This window comes from Bos indicus x Bos taurus, chromosome 4 (assembly GCF_003369695.1).
Source record: "Bos indicus x Bos taurus breed Angus x Brahman F1 hybrid chromosome 4, Bos_hybrid_MaternalHap_v2.0, whole genome shotgun sequence".
NCBI classification, from domain to species: Eukaryota; Metazoa; Chordata; class Mammalia; order Artiodactyla; family Bovidae; genus Bos; species Bos indicus x Bos taurus.
Window position 1 is genome coordinate 16316356 of NC_040079.1, and position 23483 is coordinate 16339838.

Below are 23483 nucleotides of genomic sequence, written 5' to 3' on the forward strand. Positions count from 1 at the left end.
CATGGGTGACAGCTGTGGTTCATTTTTCAGTGTCTGTTTATTGGGCATCTGTAGGGTAAGTCACTTTTCTGGGTGTCAGGATAAAACAGAGCCCCTGTTTCTGGCCTCGAGGAGGGCTGTGCTTGGTTTTATCATGAAGGTGATAAGGCTGAAGCTTCACAGCCCCTCATTCACTGGGACTGCTTCTACAGCCCTCAGGGGAACCACTGCTTTGAAAGTTACATGTTTGTTTCTTTTTCTTTCCCTCAACTCAGATTTCAAGCCCCACAAAACCCAGATCCACTATTGTACACTGTGTTCTGGACATGGAGTGGATGTTCTGTGTCTGCTGCACACACAGCGTTGGTAGGGTCTCTGGGGGTGAAGGGGCTGGCAGGATGGCTCCACCTCTTGAGGCCCTCCACCCACTCCTGGGTGGCTATGCCTGCTGGCCTCGGTTCAGTCCTCAGCAAGGTGTCTTCCCTTCCCCTGCACCCTTCCTTTCCATCCCCCAGCCTACTGATACAGTGTGTCCAGTTTCCACATGATGCCTCTGCCTGCGGTTCTCAGATCTGAGACTGCTAGGAGCTGAGTGGTGGGAAGCAGCAGGAGTGGCTTCGTTGGGGGAATGGGTGAGGAGAACAGCAGGAGGTGATCAAATGCTCCAGAAAAGTCAAGTGAACTGTGGAGTCTGCCAAGGCCTCTACCCTTGCTGACCTTTGAGAAAGCGCATTGCCACCTACCTGGACTGGACATTGAGGAAAGGGCTGGGGTCCATGAAGCTGGATTGTGGGTGGGAGTGGAGGGCAGCTATTCCTGCGGGCATGGGAGGGGAGTGGGCATTGTGATGGGAAGAAGTCAAAAAGACCTCTCAGAATTCCCATGCAAAGAGGTAGTGGGATGCAGAGCATGCGTATGTGTGTGTGAGAGAGAGAGACTGACAACAAATAGTCATGAGGCTGGCAGCTTATATTCTAAGAGGCCAGACAGAGAAGGGAACTCTGCAGACGGGGCACTTTGGGGAAAGCATGGGGTGCTGGGGGTGGGAGACAGGAAGAAAAAACAGCAGAAGCTGAAATCAGAGTGGTGGACAGTCGGGGAGGCTCTCCTGCAACAGCCTGCACTTCCTACTGGAGGCTCAGCCTCGGTACCACATCCTTGCAGATTCTTGCTCTGTTACCTATACAGCATCAGCCCTATGATGCTGCTCAGGTGTTGCACAGAGGAGGGGGCTGTGATCTAGGTTAGCGTCCTCATTTTATATATGAGGAAAAGGCACAGAGGCAGATCTGAGATTCAGTTTGCGAGTGTTTGTTACATTTGAACTTCTCAGCAACACAATAATTACTGTTAATAACTTCAGCTCTGAATTTTGATTCTTTGATCAAAATAATGATAGGATGGGGACCTCCCTGGTGGTTCAGTGGTTAAGAATCTGCCTGCCAATGCAAGGGCCACGGGTTTGATCCCTGATCCAGGAAGATCCCACATGCCTCTGAGCAACTAAGCCTGCGTGTCGTAACTACTGAGCCTGTGCTCTGGAACAAGAGAAGCCCATGTGCTGCACTGACGAGTAACTCCCCACTCACTGCAACTAAAGAAAGCACACAGCACACACAGCTACAAAGACCTAGCATAGCCAGAAACAGAAAATTATAATGCTCTTTTTAAAATTTTGGAGTATAGTTGCAGAGGAGCCAGAGATCAAATTGCCAACATCTGTTAGATCACAGGAAAAGCAAGAGAGTTCCAGAAAAACATCAAACATCTATTGACTATGCTAAAGTCTTTGACTGTGTGGATCACAACAAACTGGATAACTCTTAAAGAGATGGGAATGCCAGACCACTTGAATCTGCCTCCTGAGAAATTTGTATGCAGGTCAGGAAGCAACAGTTAGAACTGGACATGGAACAACAGACTGGTTCCAAATTGGGAAAGGAGTATGTCAAGGCTATATATTGTTACCCTGCTTATTTAACTTATATGCATAGTACATCATGTGAAATGCTGGGCTGGAGGAAGCACAAGCTGGAATCAAGATTGCCGGGAGAAATATCAATAACCTCAGATGTGCAGATGACACACCCTTATGGCAGAAAGCAAAGAGGAATTAAAGAGCCTCTTGATGAAGGTGAAAGAAGAGTGAAAAAGCTGGCTTAAAACTCAACATTAAAAAAATCTAAGATCATGGCATCTGGTCCCATCACTTCATGGCAAATAGATGGGGGAAAATGGAAAGAAACAGTGGCAGACTTTTATTTTTTTGGGTTCCAAAATGACTGCAGATGGTGACTGCAGCCGTGAAATTAAAAGACGCTCCTTGGAAGAAAAGCTATGACAAACCTAGACGGCGTATTAAAAAGCAGAGACGTGACTTTGCCAGCAAAGGTCTGTATAGTCAAAGCTATGGTTTTTCCAGTAGTCATGTATGGATGTGAGAGTTGGACCATAAAGAAAGCTAAGCACTGAAGAATTGATGCTTTTGAACCGTGATGTTGGAGAAGACTCTTGAGAGTCCCTTGGACTGCAAGGAGATCCAAACAGTCCATCCTAAAGGAAATCAGTCCTAAATATTCATTGGAAGGACTGATGCTGAAGCTCTAGTACTTTGGCCACCTGATGCGAAAAGACCCTGATGCTGGGAAAGATTGAGGGCAGGAGGAGAAGGGGATGACAGAGGATGAGATGGTTGGATGGCATCACTGACTCAATGGGCATGAGTTTGAGCAAGCTCCAGGAGATGGTGAAGGACAGAGAAGCCTGGTGTGCTTCAGTCCACGGGGTCATAAAGAGTCAGACACGACTGAGCAACTGATCAGCAACAGTAGTTGCTTTACAATGTTGTGTTAGTTTCTACTGTACAGCAAAATTAATCAGCTATATATATACATATAACCTCTCCCTTTTTAACTTCCTTCCCATTCAGGTCACCACAGAGCATTAAGATAGGATGTACTTTAAAAGAGAAAGTACATTTTGGCCTCATCACTTTTCTGTGCATTGAAACTTAGAATGTTGGTAGTACTCTACCTAGAAAAATCAAAGCATAATAAAGCTCTTGAACCACTTTTAAAGTTGAGCTTCTGGTCAACATTATTCTCTTAAGTTAAACATCACAATGCAGCAGACACTGAAAAGATTCCCGTACTTGGGCCATCAGGACCTCTTGAGCATCTGTGTGTCCCCTACGCTATAGATGCCTTCCATCCGGAGGCCAGAATTTCTTCCAAAACCCCAAGTTCTCAGTCATTTTGTCCAAACTATGTTTTAACTCATTTAGTACCAATCCTTTATTGAGAGGAGGATCTGTTTTTTAAATACCATTAGCAAAGTCAAAACTAAGTGCAATACACATTTATTAAGCATTTAGAAAATGTTACATAAATGACCACTTTTATATTCATAGGCCTGGCATGCTTTCAACTGCTTCGGTGGTGTTTTAACAAAAATCCACATTTCCACACAAGGATTTTCTTTGGATGAGAAGGTGGTGTCAGCGAGAGACGATTCTGATGTAGACGCCATTTTTTGGACCTAGGGCAGATTTGGATTCTAGCTGCAGTGGTACCTAAAATAGAGGAAATTAAGATATCTGTCAGAATTAACCCTATTGACAAGAAAGTTCCCTGGGAATGGGCCTGAGGCAGGTTGTGGGAATTGGGCTGAGGGAGGGCAGGGCTGAGACTGAGCAAAGTGGCCTCCCCAGGGGGACTCTGAGAGGTCGCAGAGCCTCTTGGTGTCTTGGGCCTGGTTTTGGACAGGGACTCACCCCTTTCCTATGTTAATAATGTCCCGCAGAGGAAAGTGAAAGTGAAAGTTGCTCAGTTGTGTCTGACTCATTGCAACCCCATGGACTGTAGCCTGCCAGGCTCCTCTGTCCATGGAATTCTCCAGGCCAGAATACTGGAGTGGGTAGCCATTCCTTTCTCCAGGGGATCTTCCCAACCTAGGGATTGAAGCTAGGTATCGCACCTTGCAGGTGAATTCTTTACCACCTGAGCCACCAGGGAGGTCCCAAAATACTGGAGTGGGTAGCCTGTACCTCCTCAGGGAATTTTCCTGACCTAGGAATCAAACAGGGGTCTCTGCCATTGCAGGTGGATTCTTTGCCAGCTGAGCTACCAGGGAATCTCGCAGAGGAGGGGTCCCCCAGTTATCCTTCTAACAAGTCTGCTTGTAAGGTGGGAGCAGAGCACTGCAGATGAAAACATACAGGTTCAGAGAGGCCACCCGACCTGCCCAAGGGCACAGAGTGCAAAGTGGTGAAGAAACCCCAGACCTTCCTCATCTCCTCTCATCTCTCACCCTGGCACCCAGCCAGAAACTGAGTAGGACCCCCTCTCCCTTTCTCAGGGGCTTGGGGAGAGGTCCCTGCTGAAAGTCCGCTGCCATTCAGAAGGCTTTCCTTATATCCAATTTAGGAAAGATGGATGGTGGGATGGAGATTAGGAAGAAAAGCCACAGAATTACTCGAGAAAGGGTATCCTCTACAGCCGCGTGTGAAAGGACTGTTCGTGGCTACCATGGGACCTCCAAGGAGAGAAGTGCCACCAGGCCTTAGTGCTGGGGGCAGGCAGGCTTTCCGATCGATGTCTTTGAGTCCTGATGGAAGACCAGTTACAGGCTCAAGAAACAAGACGGTCTAGACTTGTCCTATCCCCTGTGGCAGCCACTAGTGAAAGTGGGTACTGAGAGCTTGAAGTGTGGTTAATGCAAATGAAGGGCTGAATTTTTAATTGTATTGATTTATTACTAACATCGGAGAAGGCAATGGCACCCCACTCCAGTACTCTTGCCTGGAAAATCCCATGGATGGAGGAGCCTGGTAGGCTGTAGTCCATGGGGTCGCTAAGAGTCGGACACGACTAAGCGACTTCCCTTTCACTTATCACTTTCATGCATTGGAGAAGGAAATGGCAACCCACTCCAGTGTTCTTACTTGGAGAATCCCAGGGACGGGGGAGCCTGGTGGGCTGCAGTCTATGGGGTCGCACAGAGTCGGACACGACTGAAGCGACTTAGCAGCAGCAGCAGCATTACTAACATAAATAGCCACGTGTGGCTAGTGGCTGTAATACCAGACAGTGCAAGTATGCAGCACACTTGAAACAGGACTTCAAAAAAAGTAACGGTCTGTTGTGGCTGGCAAAGTCGTCAGGGAGGGCTTCCTGGAGGAACTGGGGTGGGGCTAGGAATGGGAGACACCCAGTGAGCAGGACTTCTCAGTGGCTACTTTGGGGTCTGAGGGAACACCAATCTGGATTCGGAGGATGGGATTAGACTGGGGGTGGGGAAGGGGGAGGGATGGCATTCCGGAAAGGGAAGAGGCCTGAGCAGGCAGGAGGTGCGACGGGTGGAAGGCTCTTGGAGTGGGAAGTTGGGGTGCGGTGGGTACCCCTGCGCCCGGAGCAGCGGGCGGGGCTCACCTGCGTCTCGGGACAGGCTTCGAACCGGAACTTGCGCAGGATGTGGAGCAGCGTCAGCTTGAGCTCCAGGAGCCCCAGCCGCACCCCGAGGCAGCTCCGGGGGCCCGCCCCAAACGGCAGGTACGTGTAGGGCCGCCGGCGTTGTTGCGCCTCGGCAGTGAACCTGCAGGGCAGCATGGTCGTGGTGAGCCCGGAACACCGCTGCCCTACACAGGGCTTCACGCTCCTCCTACCAGGCAGATGGGGCCTCAACCCTCCAACCCCCTGCGCCCTGCCCCCCGGGGTCTGCAGGATCGTTTTCTGCTGGACCCGTCAGTCCCCAAGGCTCCGGAGCAGGTGGCCACCCTTCCACATGCTTCAGTCCAGGCTCCGCTCCTCCTGTCCTGCCAAGCCCTCCAGGCACTGTTGAATTCAAAGAATCACCGAACATCAACTTTGCCCTCTCTGCCTCTCCTTATGAATTCACTGCGTGGTTAATGTGCCCACAGACTCACTAGAATCCAGGATGAAGGTCTCCAAGAAACCACAGCCCTAGCTTCACCTATGGCTCCAGTTTCCCCAGCAGCCAGAAGGTGACCCTAGCCGGTGGGCATCCACTTCCTAAGCAGAGTCCCTGGGCACCAGCCCCTTCTGACGGCTTTGTCCTACCAGTTTGTCTCTTGATGCCATGATGGGAGCTGTCTCCCTGCCCACATTTGCCGTTCTGGTTCAAGAACGCAACTTGAACCTCTGGGGGTGGCAGTATTTGACTCACTGGAAGCTCTTCTTCAGCTCCAAATGACAGCATTTGCCATACGTGTTCCATGACAGTAACGCTAGGTGACAACCACTATTTTGTAATAGTGGCCAGCTCACTTATTACTGCCTCTGGATCTCCTGGGCCCAAGAATCTTTGATCCACTTTTCACGTTAAGGCACTTTTTGTTTTCAAGTGAAGTCATTCAGTTGTGTCTGACTCCTTGCGACCCCATGGACTGTAGCCTGCTAGGCTCCTTTGTCCATGGAATTCTCTAGGCAAGGATACTGGAGTGGATTGCCATTTCCTTCTCCAGGGGATCTTCCCAACCCAGGGATCGAACTCAGGTCTCCTGCACTGTGGGCGGGACTCTTTACTGCCTAAGCCACCAGGGAAGCCCTTTTTGTTTCAAGGCCATTTGTTTTCAAAGGTGATGCTATAAACCCTGCAGCTGCTGTTTATGTGTCTGGATCTCTACTGTAATTCCAGGAGCTGCTGAGCAGCACAGTGTTACTTATCTGGGTCCTACTGCCATTGTTTCCCAGGGACCGGGGTTGTAGAGTCAGGGCTGCATTAACAGGAAGATGGAGCCACTAATGGTGGAAACACAGCTGCCAGCTGGCCAGCCCCTCACTTGCCAGATCAACCAGGAGGCGGCACGCATCCTCTCTCATGAGGAGGAAGTGCAGATGCCTGCTCAGACATTTTAAATTGGGAGTCTGGAAATGAAATTTAGACAATGGACCAAATCCATGCGGGGACGGAAGAGGGTATTCAGGTCTACCATGTTAGCATAGCCAGGCTTCATGAATTCCTGAAGAAATTGTTGATACTCTTGTTTTGGAACAGGCATTCATTTTTTTAAAAAGGAAGTGATATCCTGCTACATCGTAACGTGTTTCTGAAAGGTGTCCTGTTTCTAAAGTGCCTTGTTACTTGCATGCAGTGCTGTGGAAATGGCCAAACCTCTGGATTGTGTTTTGATCTCTTCAAAAATGGTACACTTAGTTCCTTTAGAAATTATGCCTCAAAAACTTCTCTCTGATTGCCGCAGCTTTGGACTTTGGGGGCACTTTACTAAATCTCTGTCTCCTGGCAGCTGCCTCCAATCCTCACACTCACTTCCCCCACCAGCCCCCTTGAAAGGGCAGTACTCACCTCTCGGGGTTGAAGTTCTCGGGGTTCGGCCAGTGCTCGGGGTCGTAGTGCAGAGCACCCACGGCCGTCTCCAGCACAGCGCCTGCGGGGATGCGCTGGCCCAGCACCTCGCAGTCCTGTGCCGCCACCCGCGTGAACCTGTGGGGACACACGGGTCACCCCCGCCTTGAGGCAGAGCAGAGACGAGATGGAGAACCCGGGGGGCGGCTGTGCTGGGGCTCAGGTCTGCAGTGTGGGAGGGGGCTGGCGGATGGGAGGTCCAGCCTTCTTCCTGGGGTGACCCGGACAGGGACCAACCCCACCCCTGCTTTGGCTATTAACCCTACGTTGCTCTGGACCCTGGGGTCTCTAGGTTCATCCATCCCTTCCTTCAGCCTGAAGAACCTGTCTTATGCCTGGTGTTGGGGTGCATGAGGGTCTTGGTATTGGAAGCCGTGCAGGGATTGTCCCCCGGCCACCATGCTTTCTTCTTCCCATTCCCATCGGGGCCACACCCTTGCTTTACCTACAGGAAATTTGGGTTTGCACATCTCTTCCCCTTCATTGTCTGTGTGGCTATGGAGAACTTCTACTGGAGAGGAAAGCATCTTGATCAGATTGTTTCTTTTACCAAATGACAATGGTTTAATACCATTTACGTCTTATTTGAAAAGGCTAGACCATATGTGTCTGCCTATGAACATAATGTTTACGGAAGAATACCTAAACTTCTACCATGACCTCCTGTAAGGGGTGGGTGGCACTAGGGCGGAGGATGGTGGGCGACCGGGGTGGGGGGCCAACTTTTTCTTTGGATCCTTCTGTATTTCTTCATTCTTTAAGTATAAGCAATTTTATTTTGGTAATATGAATAATTACTTTAAAAATTAAAAATAATTTGTGCTGGCTTTTACTTCAGGTTGCAGAACTAGGTTTCCCTAAATATCTCAGAGGAGATAAAGTTATTACACAAATCACTGTTGTACCCCGTTCCTGCTTATAAAAGAAATTAAGAGTAACTCGTGGCTCCTTGCTGCATTTGTCACTCTGTTATCCTGCTGCTAAGTCGCTTCAGTTGTGTCTGACTCTGTGCGACCCCATATACGGCAGCCACGAGGCTCCCCCGTCCCTGGGATTCTCCAGGCAAGAGCACTGGAGTGGGTTGCCATTGCCTTCTCCAAAGCAGGAAAGTGAAAAGTGAAAGGGAAGTCGCTGAGTCTTATCCGACTCTTAGCGACCCCATGGACTGCGGCCCACCAGGCTCCTCCATCCATGGGATTTTCCAGGCAAGAGTACTAAAGTGGGGTGCCATTGCCTTCTCCGATCTGGCTAGACTAGGCCGCATTTTTTGTTTGTTCAGTTGCTAGGTCATGTCCAACTCTGTGACCCCAAGAACTGCAGCACACCAGGCTTCCCTGTCCTTTCCTGTCTCCCAGAGTTTGCTCAAACTCATGTCCATTGAGTCGGTGATGCCATCCAACCATCTCAACCATCTCGTCCTCTGTTGTCCTCTTTTCCTCCTGCCCTCAATCTCTCCCAGCATCAGGGTCTTTCCCAATGAGTCAACTCTGCATCAGGTGGCCAAAATATTGGTGCTGCATACCAGGCCAGATTCTGCTGAATTATACTGCATAGATTCCTGGATCAACATTAATAATTCTTCAAAGAGAATTGTTACATTTTCCACAAAGGCAATTTTGAGGGTTTATTTTTTAGGAATAAGGGTATCAGTCAAATGTGTCAGTGCTTGGGAAAAGTCAAGCGTTTTTCTGAGATGAAAATAATAAAGTAAAATAAAATTAAAAAGCAAAATTCTATGTTCACCCCCAAATCCTATGCCTGGGCTAAAGCAAATGGGCCTCTTGTCTGCCTCTCTCACTTCTGTTGTTTGATGACAGAAGGCAACAGAATGATGGGGTTTAAACCACCAGTGGAGTAGGTCCGGAGGAAGGGAGACCACGGCTTGCCTGAGACTGGAGCCGCACTGGGTGGAGGCCATTCAACTCAAATGCTTCTTGCTCTTTACTTCACACCTCGCACGACACCCTGCCTGCAGGGGTACATGTTTCCACGTCTGCTGTCTCACTGATCCTCCCAACACTTCTGGAGTAGGCAGAGCGGGTGCCGTGTGCCCTCTAAAGGCACAGAAGCCCAGGACAGCCTGGAACTTAACCAGGATCACACAGTAAACTGTTGGCAGGACCGAGACTGTCTTGACTTTCCGTCCAGACTGGCTCTGTCATTAGGGAAACCTGTATCTATTGTTTTTATATAGTGGGAATTTTAACAAATCCATCTAGATACTCTGGGTTCTGTCCTGCCCTCAGGTGAGATCGCAGCATCCTAGTTCCCCAGAACCATGCCTTCACTGACTTCCTTTTACACTTTGCTTCTTATAAAGGATCAGGATGAGAATTGCCTGCAGAATTTTGGTGCTGAGGAGACTGTGGACTTTGTCGCTCAACATGTCATCTATGCAAGGTCTCATGTGATGAAGGCTTGATTGGCTTTAGATCCAGGAAATGATGTGTCTTTGATCAGTTTCTACACTTTCCTCCCAATAGAGAACAGGATGGTTCAACTCAACCAGTTTTCCTCTCTCCTGGGAGCCTCAGCCACCAAGCCTGACCCCAATTGTCACCATCTCTGGCGTGCCATCAAGGATTCTTTCCTTTGAACAGTCTTTGATCTGTTATATCACTGAATGTCTTATTTTGAATTTCATGTGTATAGCAGCTGCCCACAGTTCCCTTGGAAGGAAGCTGGTATAAATCATTAAAAAACGAAAACAAAAACAAAAAATAGACCGGATGACAGTTTGCTCTGAGGCTCCCAAGGATGTCAGGTAAGGCCTGTGAAATTGGGTCTTTTATTTTGTTTGGCCACTCAGCATGCCGACTGTTAGTTTCCCAGCAAGGGGTCGACCCTGTGCCCCCTGCAGTGGAATCGCAGTCTTAACCACTGGACCACCAGGGAAGTCCCGGGATCAGGTCTTAATACTGGTGTCAGCAGAGCAGCGAGGCGAGCCCTGGCGTGCCTCTCTGCTCCTGGACCGGGAGACTGAAAGCATGTGTTCTTGAGAAGGATGTGATCTGACTCACACCCTGGGAATTCTCTCTTGGCTCTGGGTCTGAACGTTTTGCACAACATCTACAATCACACTCGCTAGGATATTTTCGGTTTGTAATGTAATTTTGAGATACCTTCACATCATCCACATTTTCTCTTTTTAAAATGGCAAAAGTTACCTCCATATGGTTTATGTGGTACAATGCTTCCTAGAGATGCAGAGTAGAATTTCTAAGTTACATGCTTTGGGTTGCCTCTGTTCCTAGAGCCTGAGCTCTGGCAACGGTTCACTCTCTGAGGGTCTAGAGACCGAAGTTAAGACCCTGTGCTCCATGGGCCACCTCTGAAACTCAGGGTAGTCCTCAGTTAGATCCATTCAGCTTGCCTTCATTGATGAAGCTTGCTTTAATTGTTGCTACACAACAGCCTGCCCGTACTGTAAAGACCAGGCAGCTTCAACAGTAAGATGTTTTTCCAAGTTGTTTTTTTTTTCAGGAACTTGGAGACAGCTGTGTCTAGTTGGAGCTTGAGCCTGTTAAGACTGGTAAAGACCGCTGACGCTCCAACTGGGCATGTGCAAGTGGCTTCTTGCTGACCTTTTGACCTCAGAGGGCTCAAAACTACCTTTTGTTTTGACGCTAAGGCCGCCATATTCTGAACTTGCTTCCCGTGGAGACACCTATAGCTTCCTTGCACCTGCTTAGAACTACAATTGCCTCACCTTTTTCTCATCTCCCATCATTACCTTTCCCCGTGCTCCTCAGCTGCCACTTTATCCCATGAATACCTGGGCCACTTGAAGTGGGGGAGGCAGCCTGGAGATTTGTTCTGTCTCCACGCTTGGCTGCCTTGTGAACGTGTCTGTTCTCTGCTGCAAACCTCAGCATCTCAGCGCTTGGCTTACTGTGCTTGGGGTGAATGAGCCTGGAATTTGGTAGCATCTCATTTAGGGGGAATTTGAAAGAAGCAGAAGACCTGATTCCTGCTCTCAAGGCATTTACAGGTTGGTGTGGCTGGATGAACTTTGGTGAAATGTTGCAGAGCAGTTTAAAAGTGTCCAAAAATATAATATGAGGTAGAGTCAGTGTGCAGAGTGCTGTGGTGGGGAGAGAGCCAGTGGGGAACAGGAGGCTGGCTGAGTCAGACCTCCTGGAGCACTAAGTTCTGGGTGGGAGCTCTGAGGATGGGGTGAGGTGTGGATCGTTGGAGAGAATGAAGGAGCATTCCAGGCCTTGGATGTTCCCCTCTGGACTGTCAACTCCAAAGGCAGATGCTTTATCTGTTTTGGCTGATTTCCCAGCGCATGGCATAAAGTAGATGCTTAATAAGTAGCTGGTGAATGAACAGGCCAGGGAAAGAGCAAAAGTCATCTGAGGCTAGGAGGCCAAAGAGATTGGCTTGGGTTGGGGAGGAAGGTTGTGTTAAGAAAACAGCAATGACGCTTTGAAAAGATAGTTAACATATAGGAATATAGGCCAGACATTTACTTCCATGGTGACCGTATGTCCGGCATGGTGTCCAGTGCCCCTGGAGATGACCCCCAATACTCAGACCTTCCCCTCCAGGAGCTTGGGTCCAGCATTCTTCACAACACAGGTGGTGACAGACTGAAGACCTGGGGTGCAGGCTTACCTGAAAGCCGGTGGGTACATCCTCAAGGTCTCTTTAATCACCATGTCCAAGTAGGGCAGACCTTCCTGGAGGCTGCAGTACTCAGGGGCCAGCTGATGGAGGGGTGGTAACAAAGGAGGAATGCTGAGTTAGATCGAGTCACACAGCTTTCAGTCTTTCCCACTAACTTTAGAGCAGCTTCAGTGCTCGCAAACGCTTACATGGAAACCCCACAAGATGAAACATGATCCCATCCAAATGGCATTAGATTAGCACTCTGCAGAACAGTCTACATATTCTATTACGCTGGTTTCACGGTGCTGCGTGTTACTGAAGACCAGCAGGCCTGGGACTGCGGGGCCTCTGGGTGTCAGATGTATGTTATAAAACTACGGCGGCGGCTGCCCTGATAGCAATTATGAGAGCGGATGGTGTGGCAGGCTACGTATTGTACACACTCCCTTATGATAAAAAATTATTTTTCATATCAGGATATAGGGAAGTCATTCTGGCTTTATACATGAGTTCACTTGAATTTTACGCTAACTAAAGTAGCCCCTTTGTGGCCTGTCAAACATACACTGTACAACTACTTCAATTATTAAAGAAACCAGCACATTAACTGGGAGTAAAGAATGTCTGTGTTAAAAATAAAGATTAAATGCCTTTCTTCCTGGGAAGCCAATGCTGGTTCTCCTTTGATGATAAGACTCCCTTCCCAGGTGCCAAGGCCATGTTGACTTGCTATGTATGCGCTGGTCTTTTTTTTTTTTGAAACCTTGAAGAAATGTAACCCTGACTTGTTTAATGTTCTTTGTTCTGATGAGATATAAAACCGGGCTGAAAACCCTACTTCTCCAGAGCAATTTCTCAGAATAATCTGGGAAGTGGGCTTCTGGACTGGTTTGGCTCAAATAAAACTCTTTTCTATTCTTATTAGTGATCATTTATTGATTATTTTTGTCAACACTTGTCCTCTAGCAAATCTCAGGGAGGCTACCACAGGGTAGTAATGGGCACATCATGAAGTTAAAAGACAAATAGTAAAACAGCAAAACAAAAACAACTGCTGTGTCTAAAAAGGATCAATGGTAACAAAAACTTGAAAAGAAAGATAGCGCTAAGTCATGTTCGACTCTTCCGACCTATGGACTGTAGCCTGCTGGGCTCCTCTGTCCTTGGGATTTTCCAAGCCAGAATATGGGAGTGGGTTGCCATTTCCTTCTCCAGATGATCTTCCCAACCCAGGAATTGAACCCAGGTCTCCAGCATTGCTGGCAGCAAACTGAGCTATGTGGGAAGCCCCAAAACTCCATGAGCTACAATAAATCAGTAAGAAAAGAAACTCATCAGAAAAGTGGTCAACAGAAATGAAGAGGCAACAAGTATGGGTTGCCTTGATGAAAAATACAAATTGATAGCATGAGATTCGGTTTTCACTCATCAGGTTATAAAAAGCTGGAAAATATTGATTAGGGCAAAGATGTGGAGAAGCACAATTCCAGCACCCAGGGTTGGGGAACCCTAACATCCCCTGGATGATTTCCATGGGGTGACACTGTCATTCTCTGCCGTCACCCCGTGATGCGAGGAATGGGTGATAGTGAATTGGTGGGATGTTGAGAAGCTAGGTGTGGGCACCCCTGTGGGTGGGATGAGTTAGGGCAGGGTTACAGGAGTTTGTTAGCTGCTCTGCTAATTGGAGGATATCCGCCCCCCCACCTCCCCATTTCTCCCATCCTGTCTGTCCGCTCCCTACAGCGCTTGAGTTAAATTACCTGCTTGATGACAGTCTCATCTTTTTAAATCAGTTGCGGGCATGCTCAGTAGCTAAACTGTGTCCAACTCTGGTCAGACTCTTTGTGACCCCATGGACTGTAGCCCACCAGGCTCCTCTATCCATGGGAATACTGGACTGGGTTACCATTTCCTCCTCCAGGGGATCTTCCTGACACAGGGATCAAACCCACATATCCCATGCCTCCTGCATTGGCAGGTGGGTTCTTTACCACTAGTGCCACCTGGGAAGTCATAAATCAGTTAACGATGTTCAAAGAGAAGTCCTCAATTTGGGAGGACTTTTCTCCTCCTCCTCCTCCTCCTCTTTAGCTTGCTTCTGACTTCTCCTCTCAGGACAGCAGGGGGCAGCACTTGAGGCAAGCCCATTCTGCAGGCCCCATCTTACCCCTGGGAGCTGCTCACAAGCCTGCAGCTGCCGCCTTGCATGGGATCTAAACCAGTGATTGTAAGACAGAACTCCCTGGATCAGCAACATCAGGGTTGCCTTAGAAACATCTGTCCTTGGGTAGCATCACGCATCAGGACAGAACCAAAACTCTACGGTAAGGCCAATAGGCTGTCCCCATGAGAGAGGGGACCACGCTGGCAGGAGCAAATGCGTAAGCACTAAATGCTTAGTGTGTGAGGGGCAGACAGGCAGAGTGGAGAGTGATGAGCCAGAACATGTGGAATTCTGAAGTCCATGGTAAATACCTTAGCTAATCTGTTAGAGTATCGCTGTTCAATATAAGGTAGCCATTAGTGCATAAAATACTGCTGAGTGAAAAATGTTCCTGGTGGCTGAGATGGTAAAGAATCTGTCTGCAACAAGGGAGACCCGAGTTGGATCCCTGGGTCGGGAAGATCCCCTGGAGAAGAGAATAGCAAACCACTCCAGTATTCTTGCCTGGAGAATTCCATGGACAGAGGAGCCTGGCGGGCTACAGTCCACAGGATCACAAAGAGTTGAACACAACTGAGTGACCAACATACACACACACACACACACACACACACACACACACACACACAAAGTCAAGTTGCTGAAAACATGTGCAGCCTAATGTTTACAAATTTGAAAGGCAAAAATGAAAACAGTTGGCTTTCCCAACATTCTCCATCTTCGTTTCTGGGAACTGTTTATTTAGAAGGTTATCTCCTGACCCCACAATTCCACCTCCATCCCAGGCCACCAGGGCCAGGCCGATAAACACATGACTGGAGAGAGGGGCTCTAATGCTTGGGGTTTAATGCTCTGTGGTTGCCAAGTGGAGATTCTTCTTTAAAAAAAAAAAATTTTTTTTTAAATTGTATTTGTCACAATACTGTTTCTATTTTATATTTTGATTTTTTTTTTTTTTTGGCTGTTGAGGCATGTGGGATCTTAGCTTCCAGACCAGAGATGGAACCCACACCCCCTGCGTTGCATGGTGAAGTCTTAACCCTGGACTGCCAGGGGAGTCCCCTGTGGAGAATCTTAATCGTCATATCTTTGAATTTGTGTTTAGGGAGCAGAGTCTGAGGGGATACTGGAGTGAGCAACGGGGCTTGGAGCCTCACCCATGAGGGCTCCCACCTTGGCTTCTTCCCCAGGGCGGGTTCTCAGCTGTCTGCTCTCCTGCCCCTGGTGCCCTGGGCCCAGCCTGGCCACCCCTCTCTGGTTTCCCTTTGACCACCATTGCCCTCCATTCCTCAGGGGCTTAGGCTCAGGTGTGGAGGAGGTAGGCATGGGGTGCATTCACCCTGAAGCATCTTGGAGTGGGCATGGTGTTGGCCATCCCTGCTCTGGGCAGGCAGCACTGTGGCTGTGTGCTGCCCTGGACAAGCCTCTGCCCACTCCTGGTCTAATACTGCATGTTTCCTGGCACAGAAGTTTAAAGATCTTTGGGGAGTGACAGCCTACTGTGGGTTTGGGGGCTGGATCTGGGAAGGGGGACACCTGGCTCATCTTCCCTAGACCCTGCCCCGGGGTCTAGGGGTGCCATCCTGTAGGTGGGCTTGGTGGCTGGAGGAGGGGCAGAGACCCCAGGCTCCTGACTCTCCCAACTCATCCTGTGCCCCCACACTCTGGGGGAACCTGGCACACCCCCTCATCTTCCTTCCAATCTTGAGGAGTTTGGTTTGTCTTTATCTCTTCTGGCCCATGAGTCACAAAATACTAGTTATGTAATTTCAGTGGTTCTGCATGTGAGTTAAATGCTCTGATATTACCATTTAAAAGTGGCATTGCATGATCCAGAGATGAGTGGTAAAATTCACACTGATAATTTAAAATTTAGAGTTTTCTTTACTTAGACTGATGTTAAATAGAAAATAAAACACACTGTGATAATTTGAGAGATGGGAGAAGAAAGGAAGAGCCTTTCTATATACTGTTAATGGCACTTTCCCTTGCTTTTTTCCATTTGGCATCAGGTTGGACAAATTACATAGTCAGCCCTGCAGGCCACAGTTGATTGGCTCCTGAGTGGGGCTCTGACCTGAAAGTGTCAGCCTGGACTTTTAAAGGACCTAGGCAGAGGAAAAAGGAGTTTTTCTCCAGCAGCTGGAAGCTGAACACAGGTAAGTCATGATCTGTTGGTGGCCATGTACCGCCATGCGGATTAATGAGCAGTAAACACGTTTGCCGTGAGAAAGCAGCCATGAATTAGATGTGCGGAGAACCAGAGGCAAAGGACAGGATCCATTTCCTTGTGTCCTGTTTGCCATCTGCTCCTGGCAAGGAGCCCTGTGGGTGGCGTCTCAGTACCCTTCCAGCAAGTTCTCATTTTTGACCTAACTTAGTGACAGCCAAATTCTGTTATCTGCAACGAAAGGAGTCTTAACAAATGCAGACATGTAAAAAGCCAGAACAGAACAGTGGTACTGTTCACCCAAATGTAGAACTATATCTCAAAAAAGAAAAGGAAACCAGATCTAAGAGTAGCATCCCTAGCAAGTCCATGGTATTGGTTCCTCAAACAAAAGTGTCTGGCCGGAAGCTGTCAGCACTTGGAAGGGACTTTTTAAGATAGACCAAGGGTAATTTGTATTGTGAGGTCAAGTCTTCATTTATTCTTTTCCCCGATGAGCTTTTTTTTAAAAAAATCACTACTTCTTAGCTTTGGGCTCAAGATGCATACCAACATCAGCGTGTTGGCCCAGCAGTTCTTGACATGCTTGAACATTAGATGCAGCCAGGGGGTTTTTAGTATATAAGGATGCTTGATCCCTGGCCCCTCAGGGATTTGACTGTTGGTTCAGGGTGGGGCCTGGATGCTGGTTTTGTGCAGCCAAGGTGGTGAGACTGCTGCAGACTATCTGTCTGACCTGCCCTAGTGATCTTTTCTGCATGGATGTATGGATGTGGTTGAAGGGGGGCGCTCAGGTCTCAGCGTTTTAACCAAACCCAGGCGAGGCAGTCCCCACCCACCCACTCAGACTCCCCTTCACCCCTTAGAACCCGGTCCCCTCCTCCCCGCCCTCCACCCGCGCCCCGCCCCCCCCCCCCCCCCCAACTCCTGGGTTAAGTTATTTGAGGAAAATCTGGGCCAGCATCGAGGGCAAAAGTGTCCTGAGCCAGCCCGGCCAGCAGAGGGCAGCAAGCGTATGGCAAATGGGGACTCCCCGGGAGGGAACCTGCGCTTCTGCTCAGAGTCAAACTGAACCTAAAGGACCTCGGCAATCTTGAATCCAAATTCTTCACAACAGATATGAAAAACGTGAGATGATGTCCGGGATCTAAAAGCCAAAAAAGAAAATGGCAGAGTAGGAGAGGGCGAGGGAACCAAAGTGGCCACCATTTGACACTTGAAGCTGAGTGATGGGTACACAGGGGTTCACTCAGCTATTTTTCCAACTTATATAGCTTAAAGTTTTCCTTCATAAGAAATTAAGGTAGTAGATAGAAATTTAAATAACAATAGAGCATGCAACAGCCTGTGTAAAGACTCTGAGATGCGTGAAAGAATCTGAAATGGTTGTGTTAGGCTGTCTGAGGGGGAGACGGGCTGTTCTGGGATGTCTTGGAGGCTGGAGAGCAGAGCTCCGGGTACAGAAGACAGAAGGGCCTCTGTGCAGGGCACCCGGGTCTGGGGCAGACGTGAACGAAATGCAGCAGGCATGGATCATGGTGGGGGAAATGAAATGGAAGAGGTGGCATGTTTTTCTTTGCCATCTAGAAAAAAAAAAAAGGACACATTAAAAAAATGGGATTGGGGGACTTCCCTAGCGGTCCAGTGGCTAAGACTCCACGCTCCCAATGCGGGGGTTCCAGGTTCGATCCCTGGTCAGGGAACTAGGTCCCACATGTTGCAACTAAGACCCTGGGCAGCCAAATAAATAAAAATATTTTTTTAAATGGGGGTGGGAGTAGAATTTATTTGAAATAAAAGAGAAAGAAGTGAAAGTTTAGTCAAGGAAGTGCTTTTCCTTGGAAGAAAAGTTTGGTGAGCTCGGCCCAGATGTTTAAATAGAAGCCGAGGCCTTGCAGGCAAGATCCTGGGGACCTGGGGCTGAGATTTGCACCAGTCAGCCCTGGGCTGTTCCCCTCGGCATGCTCAGACCCTCTGTCTGTGCTGGCAAGGGCTGAGGGGGTCTGCTTGGCCTGGAGTGTTGGGGAACTTGCGGGGAGTAGGATCTGAGCAGAGTCAAGCCAGGAAGCACTTCAAGCATCTGGGTTTCCAAGAGATAATGTTAAAATTGGATCCCCAAGGGTACCCACTCCCCCCAAAGCCTGTAGCAAAGCCCAGGTTATCAGAATTAAGAGTTGGGAGAGCCCTTACAATCAATCTGTCTCTCACCCCACGAGGATGCCCCTGCAGCCTCTCTGGCTGGCCTGGGCCAGGCCTCGGGGTGGTCACCATGTCCCGCCAGGGGTTCTGCCCTGCATCCATTGCCCAGCAGCCCTGGCCTTGGGCCAGTCACCAAGGCAACATCAACAGGTCCCCTAGTCTCTGAGTTCCAGGTCATGATTTTTCCCTACCCGTCTCTTGGAGCAGAGCCAATGACATGGTAAAGGTGAAAGGTCTCTGGAAACTAAAGTACCAAACAGGCAGACAGGACTTCTGTTTAAATGTAATATTCAGAGGCCAGGAGCACGTTTCATCACAAGGCCCTCTGTTCTCCATGTTAAACTACTCTCGAAGGATGTGTCAAGAAGGAAAGCCATTCTACAATCTTACAGAATCCCGTTCAGCTGGCACCTGTTCTGCAAAACAAGTAACTGTACTCTTAGACGGTCTTCCCAGGTGGTGGTCGTGGTAAAGACCCTGCCTGCCAATGCAGGAGACATACAAGACATGGATTTGATCCCTGGGTTGGGAAGATCCCCTGGAGGAGGGCATGGCAACCCACTCCAGTATGCTAGCTTGGAGAATCCCATGGACAGAGGAGCCTGGAGGGCTACAGGTCATAGGGTTGCAAAGAGTCAGGCATGACTGAAGGGACTTAGCATACACACACATACTCTTAGACGGTTGAAAATAAATTTTAAATATTTACTAACATTTAATATTGGGAAATATTGATTAAATCTTAAATATTGGGGGAAAATAGAAACAAAAAAGTGAATGGAATCTTTGCCTTATGGTTTGCATTCTCAATCATTTTCAGAGAGATGTTTTCATCTCTATTTGATTTTTCAATGGGCAATAACTGCTACTTTTATGTCTAAGTAGCTCAGTCTCTTGGTCTTTCTATCATTTAGTTTAGCCTCTGCAAACCAATATTTAAATGTGGTAGCTAAATCTGATAGGTGGCACAGTGGTAAAGAATCTACCTATCAAAGCAGGAGATGCAAGAAATGTGAGTTCAGTCCCTGGGTCGAGAAGATCCCTGGAGGAGGAAATGGCAACCCATTCCAGTATTCTTGCCTGGGAAATCCCATGGACAGAGGAGCCTGGGAGGTTACAGTCCGTGGGGTCACAAAGTATCAGACATGACTGAGCAGAAGCACACACAAGGGAACGCTATGGGAAACTATTGATAAATAAATTTAAGTGGGAAATACTCTCCTTGCCTGTTAACCTCACTTTGCTACATTTGGATTTTTGTGTACCATTTTCTCTGCAAGTTACAGACACACACTCTGAGTCACTCACACCTACATGTACACCTCAGTCTGGGTGTGTGCTGATACCATGTGGAGTAGAATGATAAAAAGAAAATTAAAATGTCATTGCTTTCAAAAATATTTTTCCTGGAGGCTCAGGGATCTAATAGAAAAATTTATGTTTTCTTATTTTTCTAAAGGAAATAGAAGTGGGGGAGGCCTCAATTTTGTTCCTCCCAAGAAATACCAGCATCAGACAGTTTTGCTAAATGCTCGCACACATGCCCCAGACTTGGTGTTGCACATAATGCGTGGGGTCAGGTCAGGCCCCACCTACTAGAAGCTGGGATCCTGGTGTCCCGTAAGATAAGGCCAAGGGAGTTCAAGCCTAGGGACAGAAGGGAAGACAGAGACCCGGGAAGACTCAAGGTTTCCACTTGCACTCATTCTCCAGGGGACATGGACCACGAGATGGAATTCTCCCAGGGAAAATGTGGCAACTCTCACTTTGCCCTTTTGCCCCCTGACCTGGAAGAAAACCCATAGTCCCCTGGCGGCCAGTCTCCAGGCAGAGCCCTGAGTCCCCAGGGCGAGGCTGAGCCCAGGCCTGGGTTCCTCATGGCCCACTTAAACTGGGGCACTGGGGTTCTTCTGGCTCAGCGTTGACATCCATAGATATTCTGAGAGAGCTGTTTCAGGCCTGGAGCAAGAAGTAATGAGGGGAAAGCTGTTGGGGGTGGGGGGTTCTTCTACGTGGCTGGCTTGCCTTCCTAATACCCGGACAGTCCTGCATATGCTAATCTAAAGAATTTGGCAGGTTTAGAAGTAGACAAGCGTCTTACCTTAGGAGAGGTAATTAGGAGGGTGTGTGTGGCATCTATTTATATCCACTTTAAAAGGAATGCGACAGACCCATCTCACATAAACACAGGGATTATTCCAGGTGCTCTTGTACACTGAGGCCTAGGCCATTAAGGGATTAGATGAGGAGATGTAATGAACGACCCAAAACCAGCCTGCCTGTACCCACACACACACACATACCCCGCCACCATGTCAGCCCTCCCTGCTGACTGCCCTGGGTTCAGCTTTATTGATGGTACTGACGCTCTGCAGGAATTCTGTCTGCAGAGCTCTATTATGACAATAATAGTACTCCTCTCCTGCAGTACTCTACTGCCTTCTGAAGAATTTTTATATCCCTTACATCATTTGGTCCTCACAACTGCACTGTGAAGCAGGTAGGCATTTTTGTTTCCTATTTCATAGATGAAAAAAAAAAAGACTCAGAGAAGTTAGTGGCTAGTCCAAGGTCACACAGCTAGCACGTGGCAGAGTGAGAACTAAACGCAGGTCTTCAGCTTCCAAGGATTTTACCTTCAAGCATTGCCACCCTTCCGCTCTCCTTTCATCCTCTCTCTCCCCTCCCCTCCTTCCTCCCTTACTTTCCTTTGTATATTTTCTGGAAGAATAACATGCACACAGGAAAATATTCAATATAATGCAAACCAAAGCGCAGGGCTTAGTAAATTTTCACAAAGTGAGCGCCCCTGCGTCACCAGCATCCAGATCAGGATGCAGAACAGTTCCAGCGCTCCCACGGACCTCAGTGACCCCTTCCCATCATTGCTCCCCCCAGAAAAAGTAAGCATCGTCCTGACCTCTAAAACAAGGGGTTATCTTGCCTCTTTAAAAACTTTACGTAAATGGAACATCCAGAACCTCGGCTTTTGTGCCTGGTTTCCTGTGTTCACTGTGTGTCTTTGAGACTCACTGGTGGTATGGTGTGGAGTTGTGTGTCCATTCCATGTCTGTTCATCCTTCCGGCTGTGGGTGGACATTTGCATTGTCCCCAGTTCGGGGCCCATTATGAAGAAAGCGGGACACTGTTATATGTGGCTTTTGGTGAACGTAGGTCACAGTTCTGTTGGGTATGTACCTAGGGGTGGAATTGCTGGGTCACGGGATGTGTGTGGTCAGCTTTAGCAGATACTGTGAACAGTTTGCAGGCTGGTTGGGTGTACTGGCTACGGTTTAATGGTGGATCCGTTGAAGGGCGGTCTGTTGACAACCCCCCATCCCATCCCCTCTATTAACTGTCACTGCGGGTTTCTGCCTTCTTTCCTCTTCCTGCCCCCTTCAGTACCCTGGAATGTATCCACTATCTCTATTTCAGGAAAGGGTTGAGAGAAAAAAAATAGCATATTATTTTGGGAGCTGAGTTATTTATTCCTTGAGTGTCTATGGGGACTGGGTAGGGGGAGGAACAAATAAGACACATCTAATTACCTAATTTTAAAATCATCTCCGTTATCAGACGCAAGCCCTCAGAAGCGTAAAACACATTCCCAGATCAAGCAGATTCAAGTTTTTGAATTATCTGCTGTGTTGTAATATTTAGGATTTGGTTCTCTCCATTAGCAGGGATTGTCCACAGTTGATTATAGGTGATATTTAAAGAAATAATCCCCTTAGTAAATGATAGGCAAACACCCAGCCCGTTTTCTCAGCCCTTGTGGAGGGAGTTATGGCATTAATTTGCAGATAAATATTTTTTTGTTCACTCTTCTCTCCCCTGAGATAGACATCGAGTACCTGGCCTGCACTTAGCAGAGTGTTGGGGGCGGGGGTACAGTCCCATACCTACCACTTACTATATGTTCAGGAATCGGTCTACTTGTTCAAAGATTTGTTATTTTGGTACTAGGGAGCCACTGAAGGTGTTTGATGTGTGGAGGTGACACACAGAAGATGATATCTTGTGACCTGATCATGACATGGAGGGATAGTTGGAAGTGTTGGGGGGGTTAGGCAATAAAACGGGGGACTGTGTGGGAGTCCAGGCAGAGACAATGAGCTCTGAGGACAGTGTCTGCTATCAGAACAGGAAATGGGGTAGGAACAGGAGGAATGTTAGCAGTGACTCCCCTCGTGGTTGTTCTCAGCTGATGCCCAGCACCACTTAGAAACATTCCACTTTAATTGGTCTGGACTGGGAGCAGGAATTAATATGGTTTTAAAAGCTCCCAGGGTAATTCTCAGCATCACTGGTGCAAAGGATGACTAGCCTGACTGGCAAGTCTGGATATAAGGGGTCAAGGAACCAAGAGATAAAAGCGATTTTCAGATTTCATCCCGGGGTGGCTAAAAAAAAAAAAAAAAAATGAGGGAACCAGAATGGCCCCGGCTGGGGCTGCCTCTTACAGGATCTTGGCAGGGCAGCATCGGGGGCCCCAGCAGGGGATGGTGTCCACTCCAACCCATAATGGGTACACAAGTCCACTGGTATGAGGGGAGGAGAGAAAAGCAGGGCATCGTGGACTGACATGTAACTGAGACTGAAATGTGAGGACTGTCCAGGGGAAGATGGCAGAGGGGCTGGAAAGGCCATTGGGCCGTCATCTGGGGAGAAAGGTGAGGCCAAAGTCAGCATCTGTGAGGCTGAGCAACGGCAGGGAGAGAGGTGGGACCAGGGCGAGTAAAGTGGACCAACTTGCTTCAGTGAGGCACTCAGAGAACTCAGGAGAACAGAGCGAATCATGGGGAGACGTGAGGGCACAGCCACCTGAGTGGCAGGCGTGTGACAAAAAGGACACACTGCTCCTACCGTGACTGAGGAGGGAACCAAGCCCAATGGTAAGTCCCAGAGAGAAAAAATTATGCCTCAACATACACGGAGGAATTTTCAAATGGCTACTGCTGCTGCTGCTAA

The 23483-nt window shown here is 48.4% G+C and overlaps 1 protein-coding gene across 2 annotated transcripts in view; it reads right to left on the reverse strand.

Annotated features, from left to right (window-relative positions):
• Nucleotides 1-3321: 3321 nt before the first annotated feature.
• The window catches only part of TBXAS1 (thromboxane A synthase 1), a 173635-nt gene continuing 153473 nt past the window's right edge, over nt 3322-23483 (reverse strand). For both annotated transcript variants that reach the window (XM_027538853.1, XM_027538854.1), the window contains 4 exons: nt 11983-12074; nt 7303-7440; nt 5409-5571; nt 3322-3550 (listed from right to left, as the gene is read on the reverse strand). In XM_027538853.1, coding sequence (XP_027394654.1) covers nt 3476-3550; nt 5409-5571; nt 7303-7440; nt 11983-12074 — 468 coding nt within the window. In that variant the 3' untranslated portion in view covers nt 3322-3475. The remainder of the gene's footprint in view (nt 3551-5408; nt 5572-7302; nt 7441-11982; nt 12075-23483) is intronic.